The 10,065-nt window shown below is 34.7% G+C and overlaps 1 protein-coding gene and 1 pseudogene across 2 annotated transcripts; both read right to left on the bottom strand.

The window, feature by feature from the left end:
- On the bottom strand, nt 5,030-5,939 carry LOC107648132 (annotated as a pseudogene).
- Nucleotides 7,687-9,598, bottom strand: LOC107627277 (UDP-glycosyltransferase 84B1-like). Of its 2 annotated transcripts, none has more exons than XM_021118967.1 (2): nt 8,572-9,598; nt 7,687-7,859 (listed from the first exon to the last, which is right to left on the bottom strand). In XM_021118967.1, exon 1 carries the CDS (start codon nt 9,311-9,313, stop codon nt 8,588-8,590), a length of 726 nt encoding a protein of 241 aa, XP_020974626.1. In that variant the 5' UTR covers nt 9,314-9,598; the 3' UTR covers nt 7,687-7,859; nt 8,572-8,587. The 2 variants fall into 2 exon arrangements, with proteins under 2 accessions (XP_020974626.1, XP_020974631.1); XM_021118972.1 differs by having other exon boundaries at nt 7,687-8,338; nt 9,051-9,598.

Raw genomic sequence — 10,065 nt, 5'->3', positions numbered from 1 at the left:
ATAACATAAATAACATAATTGTTTTATTGTTAATAAGCCTTGTCTCTAGAATAGCTGGTACAACAAAAAATTTAGCGTTGAGAACGTATAATAGTGGTGGCTCTGTATTTAGTGTCGGTGTCAGGAATGAGTGTTATGGAAAACGGTAGAAAAGAAAGGAAAAAGGTTGTAAAATTATATAGGGGTCGCAACAAATTGAATAAAAAAAATCTCAAGAATAGCTATTAAATGGAGTTAGGATTTTAAATTTCACATCACTGATGTTCAACATAATAATATTTTTTGTATAGTATTTTAATGAATGTCATGTAAATATGTTAAGCAAGTAGAAATAAAAAATGAAAATTTCTTATATAATAAATCTGAATTAAACAAAATAATTATTAACAAAAATTATAAAAAAAAGTACAAATTGACTTGTGAAAGATGCAGAGAAGCCAAAAAGGAAGGAGAAAAAATTTTCCAGTGAGCACAGAGAGAAAAAGTATGATTAGAGTAATTAAAAGTGTTAAATAGCAAGATACCTAAAACTGTTAGCAGCCTTTTCTAATTATATCAGCTTATAGTTAACAGACTCATTACAAGAAATAGTTTAACTAACTAGCTATTAATCATCTAATAATATTTTACTAATGACCAACTATCTTCTAAAATTTAGCTCATAAAGATCCCTCAATGTGGTAGTACTTGATTGATAAAAATCAAACATACCAAGCTTGGAAACACATGAAAAAAAGAGAACTGGAGTCTGGAGATAGGGTTTTAGTGAACAAATCCGCAACTTGATGAGATGTATGAATTGGAAAATGATGAAGCATTCCACTATGGACCTTGTATATGTCAATGTGTTTGGTGTACTTATGGAAGACCGGATTAGTTGTGATATGGCTGGCAGATTAGCTGTCATAGTAAAGAGAAATTGGTTGAGGATGAGGAATGTAAAGATCCTTGAGGAGGTAAGAAAGTCTACGAGTATTCTGCCTCAGAAGATAATCTAAAAACAGTGGACTATTTCTTGCTTTTCCAAAAAATGAGGGAAGAGCCAAGAAAGAAATAAAAACATGTGATAGAGCGATGAGTATCGAGACACTGCCCAATCAGAATCAGAAAAGTCAGAGAGTCTAAGTTCAGAATTAGCTGCGAAAAATAGAACACGAAATGCAGCCTGTAAATGAATATCATATGGTTTTCCTAAGAATTCACTGAGTTTTCCAAATAAAAAGCTAATGTCTGGTTGTGTATTAGTGAGAAAAACTAAATAGCCAATCAATCTGCAATATCTCTGAACATAAGTGAAGGGGGGAGCTAGATTCTTTGGAGAGCTTCAATAAGTATTCCATAGGAATTGAGGCTGGTTTGGCACCTAAAAGTCCACACTCCTCCAATAAATACAAGGCATATTCGCGCTGCCAAAGAATGATTCTAGCTTTGGTTCTTGCAACTTTGAATCTAAGAAAATATTTGAGATTGACAAGCTTCTTGATTTTGAATTGATCATCGAGAATAGCTTTGATGGATTGAATTTCAGCAAGGTCATTTCCATCTAATACCAAATCATCAACATAGGCTAGTATGACCGTGAAAGAGGCAACATCTAATTTGGTAAATAAAGAATAGTCATTCCTTGATTGTTTGTAATTGTTGGCAACAAGAACTGAAAATAGTTTGAGGTTTCATTGCCTACTTGTTTGATTGAGTCCGTAAAGAGAATTATCAAATTTGCAAACCAAATCAAAAGATGTGATGGCTAATCCTGGTAGAGGTCTCATGTACACAATTTTATTCAATTCTCCATGCAAAAAGATCGTGTTGACGTTAAGATGATGGCAATGCCAACCATATGATAGACATTTTCGTCATTTTAGAAATAAGGGACAGAATCATATTTGTCAGAACCGAACCGGTGATCGAACCGGTTAGGTCACTGGGTCATTGGTTCAACCGGTAGGTTACTGGTTGAACCGATTGACCCGGTCCTATGTAAATAAAAAATAAAATATAGTCAAAAATTTAAAATAAAATGAGTTTATAATTATTGTTAAATAAAAATATAATTAATTTAAGAATGAATGAGTTTATAACTAAAATTAAAATAAATTAAATAGAAGTAAATTATTTGCTGAAAGATATATATATATATATATTAATTTGCATATAATTGATAACAAGCTCAATAGCCCGGTGGTTGTGAGTATCATGTTTTTTCCTGAGGAGGGGGTTCGAACCCCTCAAGCGGTTCGGTCTTATCGAGTTTGACCGGTTTTGACCGGTTCGCACCGGTTCATTACCTCATCCGGTCAGATCATCGGACCGGACCGATTTAGGGTCCGATTCATCAGTTTTTTGGTCGAATCGGTCGGTCCGGTTCGATTTTGCTAACAGTGGACAGAACGGTAATCTTATCATCTTTAAGAATCTAAATACTAGCAGAATTATACTATGCTGGTCTTGGATATCAAGGAGACCAAGAGTTCGTCCCAAGATCAATGGTACTGAAATGGCAACAACTCATAAGGCCTATTGGGATAAGTCAGGACAGCAAGAATCCCAACAATGTGTTTTTTAAATCCAGTGGAAGACACAAACTTAATATTTATTTTTAAATTTATTAGGTCTATTTTTAGTTTGTTTTGTTGTTAAGGTTTGTTAGAAAATTTGATTTAGTTCTGATTTGTTTAGTAGTATTTTTAGGTATTTTAAATTTAAATCAATATCATATAATCCAATAAGATCAAATATTATTTAAATTAAGTTATTTTATCTTTAGGAGATTTAAATTAAATTATCTTATCGTATCTTTTAGACTAATTCTGTTAGGAGTCTATTTAGACACTTGTGTGAGACAATTTACAAAACTTTTGATGAATAAATTTTATGGGTACTGATATATATGCACATTTTTTATTATGTAATTAAGTGAGGTGAGTGATTTGCTTCGCTTGTTGCATTAAGAAATTTGAAGGATTCAACCTAAGGTAATTCTTTAGTGTTAGTTTTTTCAATTTTGATCCCTCTGATCAAGGTTGCCAATGACAAATTTTTTGAAGGTCTAGTAAAAAAAAATATTTCTAGTGACCTATGTTGTTAAGAATAAGTTTATTAGAGGTCTAATAAAAAAATCTTTATCTATCTTTTTATGTTTTTGCTATGTCGTCTTTTTCTTATTCCATCCAATTTTTTCTGTATATTTTTTTATCCTTTCATTCTTTGCCCCTAATTTTCTTCCCATCTGGTATCAGTTACAGGTCATAGGTAAATTCTTATTTATCTATACGTTCTAGAATTCTTGTATAATCTCTTTGTTTTTCTCTTCAATTTCTGCAAATTTACTTTAGACTCCAAAAAAAATTCGAAAATTCTTATTTAATTTTTATTTCTACAATTACTATATCTTAAAATCAACCTCTACAAAAAAAATCGCAAAAAAAAAAAGTTGCAAAAACAAAATACACTTTTCAATTTTCTTTTTCAAGCTTCTACAACAACAAAAAAAATCATAAATTTTTTCAGCTTTGTTTAGCTTTTTAGAATTACTTTGGTTCCAATTAGGATTTTTTTTTTTTTTGGTTTCTGTCACCTTAATGTCACTCATTATTTTCTTTCCTGTTCACATATTTTGGTTGTTTTCTTGTCAAATTAAAAGTCTCTATTATTCAAATGAGTCCCGCTACACATCCAAGCAATTTTACTTTCAGGTTTATCCAAGTTATTTAGTTTACACTGCGGGGCTTCGTCTTCTTCTTCTTCTTTCTCCTCCTCCTCCTCCTCTTGCTTCTTCTTCTTCTCCTTCTCCTTTTTCTTCATCTGGTTTTCATTATCGTCATCGTCACCACCACCATACCACTACATCCATCTCCTCCTCTTTCTTCTCCTCATCCTATTTCTTTTTTATTTGAATTTCTTTGATCACCTCCTTCCTTTTCTTCTTTTTCTTCTTCATCATTATTGTTATTACCAACAATACCAACATTTTGCTAACATCTTATTGATTCTGATTCTCTATGGTGATCAGATGAATTGAAAATATTATCAAAATGAAACCATTGTATAATACCAAATGAACCGAAAATGGTTCATTATATAAATTCGAATTTAGAAACACCTGCTTCTCAAATGAACCGAAAATATTATCAAAACAAAATCATTGTATAATAACAAATGAACCAAAAATTGTCCATTATATAAATTCAAATTCAGAAATACTTGCGTCTCGAATGAACCAAAAATTAGCTCAAAATGAAACCATTGTATAATACCAAATGAACTGAAAATTGTCCATTATATAAATTCGAATTCGATGATAACGATAACGACGATACGTATTAGAAGAAGACAATGACGATAACGATGATAACGATGATGATGATGATGACGATGATGGAGAAAAGGATGAAAAGAAAGAAGGAGACGAAATTCCAATAGAAGGAAGAGGAGGAGGAGGAAGAGGTGTTGTTGGTGACGACAGTAACGAAATTGAAAAATAATAAAAAAAAGGCGGAGAAGAAGAAGCGCAAGGGAGGAAGGGGGAAGAAAACGGGAAAAAGAACGCGTAACTCAAATCACTTGGATGAAAAATTGCTAGCTGGATGTGGAGAATTACTCTATTCAAATTATCTTAGTTTGGTATCTTAATTTCTTATTTTCTGAAGTGCAACTTGTTAAAGCAATCCAAGAATGGAAAAATGCAAGAGTGTTGAGTTCAAAAGAGGGTAAAAATCACAAATTGAGTATAAACACGAGTGTCCTAATTCGAGTAATACACGCGAGAAGAGTGTTGTGAGGTCTTATTATTTTGAGAAAAAGAAAAATTAGTCCCTGACTTTTTATTCCACGGATATTTTAGTCCCTGCCCATTGAAAAATACTTTTAAGTCCCTGACGTCCTTAAGAGTTGGACGGATCAGTCCCTCTATCCATAAACCACCGTTAGACCCAACGAAAAAGGTTGATGTGGCTCTCCCTCTGCTTACCTGGCATCACGGCTTCCCACGTGGCAATGTGGCACGTTAGTGGGATGGAGCTTTTGAAAAATGGACACATAAGTCCCTGTCGCTCAAAACGACGTCGTTTTGTGTGCTGCCCTAATCCTTGTGTAAGTGAAGAAGTAAAGAAGTAAGCTTCAAGTTGATCATCTTGAAGTAGGCTTCTGCAACAATGCAATGAGAAAAACCTCAGCATTCTTGATGCCACTAGCATCAACCTTATTCCCAGTGACCCACTTCACCTTCTTGTAACCTAATTTCCCAATCAATGGCGTATACAGCTTTTCAAGGTCCACCTCTTTACTGAAGAATCTGTCAATCCACAAGTACCCTCCACCTCTCAAAATCCTATCCACATCAAACAACAAGAACTCCATCATCGTCACCGGAATCCACCGATTCACGGCACGCCCGCACCGCACAAGGTCCACCACTCCGTCGAACACCGGCAGCCGCTGCTGCAGCGGCACGTGACATGGCACAAGCCCCCTCAGCGCCACCACCTCGCTATATGGCGCACCCACGCTCATAGTCGTCGTCACAACTATCACGTTGCGGAGCTTCATCGTGGCGGCGAATGACCCGGTGCCGCCACCGACGTCGAGGCCCAGCCGGATGACTGACTTTGCAGAATTGGCGATCTGGAAGAGCTGCGAGATCGGGAGATCGAGGTCGGTCTTGTAGGTTGTGAACTTGGACGAATCGGAGGAAGGGTTGAAGCCTAGGTTAGGGTTTTGGTGATGGAAGCAATCGAAGGATTTGCAAGGGTAATGGTCCCAAATTACAGAGGAATCGGGGAGTGAAGAAGGGAAAGGGTCTTGAGGGAGAGGGGATGAGGGATTGTGCGGCGCGGTTCGGGAGAAGCAGCGGCGGCAGGGGAGGGGTGGCAGCCACAGAGGATAAGAGATTCGGCGAGGTCGGAGTCGGAGGGGCAAAAGGAGAAGGGAGTGTAGGACATGTACCGCACTAAACTCATTAGATCAAATTCGATATTCGCACTTTTTATGTTTGGATCAGATATCAAATATATCCATAAAATAAAAAATATTAAAAAATTTTATTTTTATAAAAAAAAGTCAATATTTTTTTGTTTACTTTTGTAAACATATTTACTTCTATCTGATTAGAGTGTGGATCCGATTCGATCCAATCCGATCATCCTACAGATCAGATCATATCCTCAAATTATAGATCAGATACGGATAAATACTGTGGATTTATATGGATATGATCTAATCTATGAACACCCCTAACTACTACTATAGGTTCATTGTTGCAAAAGAATGCTTCTTTTATTATAAACCATTATTAGATCTTAATTACCATTAAAATAACTTAATTGTGTCAACAAAGAGATAATACTTATTGGTCTCTGAAATTATATTCGTATTTGAATCCATAGTTGTAAAAACCGAACTGGATCGGCTGGTTCGATCGGAAAACTAGTGAATCGGACTATAACCGAACCCTAGTTCAGTTCGGTTTACTCTTTGGACCGTTTAAGGAATAAAACCGGTGTGAACCGATAAGAACCGGTGCAAACCGGTCTAACCGAACTGGTCTGCTTGAAAAAAACCAAGAACCTTGGAGCAAAAACAACCTCTACTTGCCACTTAACCATTGCACTTCTAAGCATTATATTTGACAAATACTAATTATATAGTATATATAAATATCTAATTTAATTTAATTTTTGTTTTTTCTATTTTTAAAATTAATTATATTTTAATTATATACCATTATTAATATAAATATAAATTTCACTAAAAATTTATTAATTTACTTGATCTATTTTATTGCTAGTATTGTGATTAAGGTTATTTGTTTTGATGTTAGTGTTAAAATCTACTGATATTATAGTTAGATGATAGGCTTTGTGAATTAATTATTTTTTTATTGTGTCAAAATAAGATACTATTGTAGTATTAAAATTTTATGATTTTTTTATATTAGTTATTTTTAGAAGTTGAGACTTGATTCTTCATAAAATGTTAGTGAAAATATGTATTTCAAATTTTAATTTTAAGTTTTTAACTATTTTATATTTTATATTTATGTGAGACCGGTTTTATCGGTTCAACCAGTGATTTATCGGTTGAACCAATAAACCAGTGAACCAGTAGCTTGACCGGTTTGATCACTGTTCGGTTCTAACAACCATGTTTCAATCTAATTTCAAAAATTTCGATTTACTCAATTTAGTCTCCCAACTTAATAGTTATGACTCACATTGGTTCCTAATCTTATTTTTGTCACTGTCTCACAAAATCGTTAACGACATGCTGAGATGGACTAACGACTGTTACATTATACATTCTATCGACTGTTTGATGTAACAATTGAATTTTTTTTTACCTTATTTTTTTCAACTAAACACTTAAAACCCTAATATGAGTCACGGATACCTAAGTTAAAAAATCAAACTAAGTAAATTGAAACTTTAAAAATCAGATTAAAGCTCGAATGTAACTTCAAAACAGAACTTTAACTTATGTAGTGATTAATTTAAATGAGAATCAAATAAATCAAAATTTAACATAATTTTTATCAATGTTTTTAAATTCGAAATTTCTATACCAAAATTAACTAGGATTTTTCTTTAAATTAAAAAACCAATTAAAATACAACATGAAAACATCTTTTTTTCATGTTTAAAAAAAGATGTTTTAAGGATATTTATACGAGTGGCCTCCAAAAAAAAATTAGTCACATGAGACTACTGATGTGTACGCACACAAAAAGTGCCTACGCATGCAGTTTCCTATGCACAAAACTTTCTATCACTATGTCGCCAAACTATTACAAGAAACGTGATGAAGCATGGGATTGAAAAGTATATAAGGACTAATTTATTAGGATAGAAGACTGTATTTTTCAAATGCAACTTGACTATTCTAAGTGGATTTTCCAGAAATTTCGGTGACAAACCGATTGATATTTCTATCTGACGAACCACCATCCACCATCGCTTTCCGTGCAGCTTCTTTTAGCCCCACTGCTCTCATCTTAATCTCTTCAGCCATGGGACCCTCCATGACTTCCGTAATGCACCTCTCAACCTCTTCAGCGCTCGCAACCCCATCTTCTTCTTCCCCAATCCTCATCCTCACCCCAGTCTTAAACACATTTTCTACAAGCTTAGCATTCGTCGGTTGATCCAACCAGTTTGGAAGGGCAACGATCGGTATGCCGGCCGTTACCGCTTCCAGGGTTGAGTTCCACCCGCAGTGGCTTACAAAGCAAGCCACCGCAGGGTGCATTAGCACCTTCGCCTGAGGGCACCATGTCACCACTAACCCCATTTCTTTGATTTCTTCCAAGAACCCTTGCGGCAATTCAGCACCACCCTTCTGTGGCCTAATCACCCAGAGATTTAAAAAAAATCTAATAGTTAATCTTTACCTTTTTGTTTTAGTCTAAATTAAATATTTTTTATTGTTTTTGGAAAGAAAATCTTTTGAAGAATTTAATAATATATGATGAGGAACACCGAATAAATTATATAGAAACCAATTAAAACACAACATGAAAACATCTTTAAAAAAAAAGACGTTTTAGACGTCTTTATCTGAGTGGCCTCCATTTTTCAAATGCAACTTGACTATTCTAAGTGGATTTTCCAGAAATTTCGGTGACAAACCGATTGATATTTCTATCTGACGAACCACCATCCACCATCGCTTTCCGTGCAACCTCTTTTAGCCCCACTGCTCTCATCTTAATCTCTTCAGCCATGGGACCCTCCATGACTTCCGTAATGCACCTCTCAACCTCTTCAGCGCTCGCAACCCCATCTTCTTCTTCCCCAATCCTCATCCTCACCCCAGTCTTAAACACATTTTCTACAAGCTTAGCATTCGTCGGTTGATCCAACCAGTTTGGAAGGGCAACGATCGGTATGCCGGCCGTTACCGCTTCCAGGGTTGAGTTCCACCCGCAGTGGCTTACAAAGCAAGCCACCGCAGGGTGCATTAGCACCTTCGCCTGAGGGCACCATGTCACCACTAACCCCATTTCTTTGATTTCTTCCAAGAACCCTTGCGGCAATTCAGCACCACCCTTCTGTGGCGTAATCACCCAGAGAAATGGTTTCTTTGTGTTCTTCAAAGCAGTTGCGATGTTATCCATTTGCTTCTGTGAAAACTCCATTAAACTACCAAATGCCACGTAGATAACCGAACTAGTTGCCTTTTCATTAAGCCATTGTAGACAAGAATCTTCTGGTCTCAAAAAATTTTCACTAAGATCATCAGAATCTTCACTTTCTTTTTGTCCTAACAAATAAGGTGACACAAGGGGTCCAATGGTAAGGATACAGCTCAGTGAAGCCATGGAGTTCACTATCTCCTCTTCAAGAGGAATGTTAGGGGCATCAATTTTTGTGATTTATAGCTATCAAATAGTCATCAATGATGGTTTTAATGGTGTAAGATTGGTGTGACATTTCATCCAATGACTCACTTTTCTTTGCTAGTTATATGCTGGCCAGAATTTAACAAAGTTGCTGGCCTCCTAGACTTTCCCCCTCTTCAAACTCGTAAACGGAAGATCCTAGAATTCATTTCACTTTGTCCAAGATTGGTTTAAAATCCATCAGCAATTTCTTGAGGTAGGGAGGGCAACATGGGCGGAACTTAGTTAAGATAAGGGGCATGCCCCAAATTTTTGGTAAAAAAAAATAGTAATATTTTTTCAAAAAATAAAAAATTAGTTTAGTTGGCTCAAATATTTTGCTATGGTTTAAAATATCAAAATTCAATCTTCATCTTTTGTTTTTATTGTACAATAATTTTTAGTTTTAAATATTTAAAACATGTTAGATTTGGTCTTAACTGAGTGTATTCGCATTTCGCAGCTCTCTATTTAATAAGCAACACTTTCTCTACCTTTGAGTTCAAATATAAAAAATTAGGTATTTTTTATTTATGTAATTTAATATTATTTTACATTTTATATTTTACTGTTTATTTAATTTAATTTTTTTATATGATAAAAAACTTAGAATATTCAATAAGTATTGATATTATTGTATCTGTATAAATTGATAAAAAAATTCAATAAATATTATAAATTTTAATATTTGT

This window comes from Arachis ipaensis, chromosome B01 (assembly GCF_000816755.2).
Source record: "Arachis ipaensis cultivar K30076 chromosome B01, Araip1.1, whole genome shotgun sequence".
NCBI lineage: Eukaryota > Viridiplantae > Streptophyta > Magnoliopsida > Fabales > Fabaceae > Arachis > Arachis ipaensis.
Note: the sequence above shows the minus strand (reverse complement) of the source record. Positions and strands in the feature narration are given on the sequence as shown.

Excerpts from the sequence above, each read along its gene's own strand:
- LOC107627277 (XM_021118967.1), bottom strand. The coding sequence starts at position 9,313 with ATGGCTTCACTGAGCTGTATCCTTACCATTGGACCCCTTGTGTCACCT.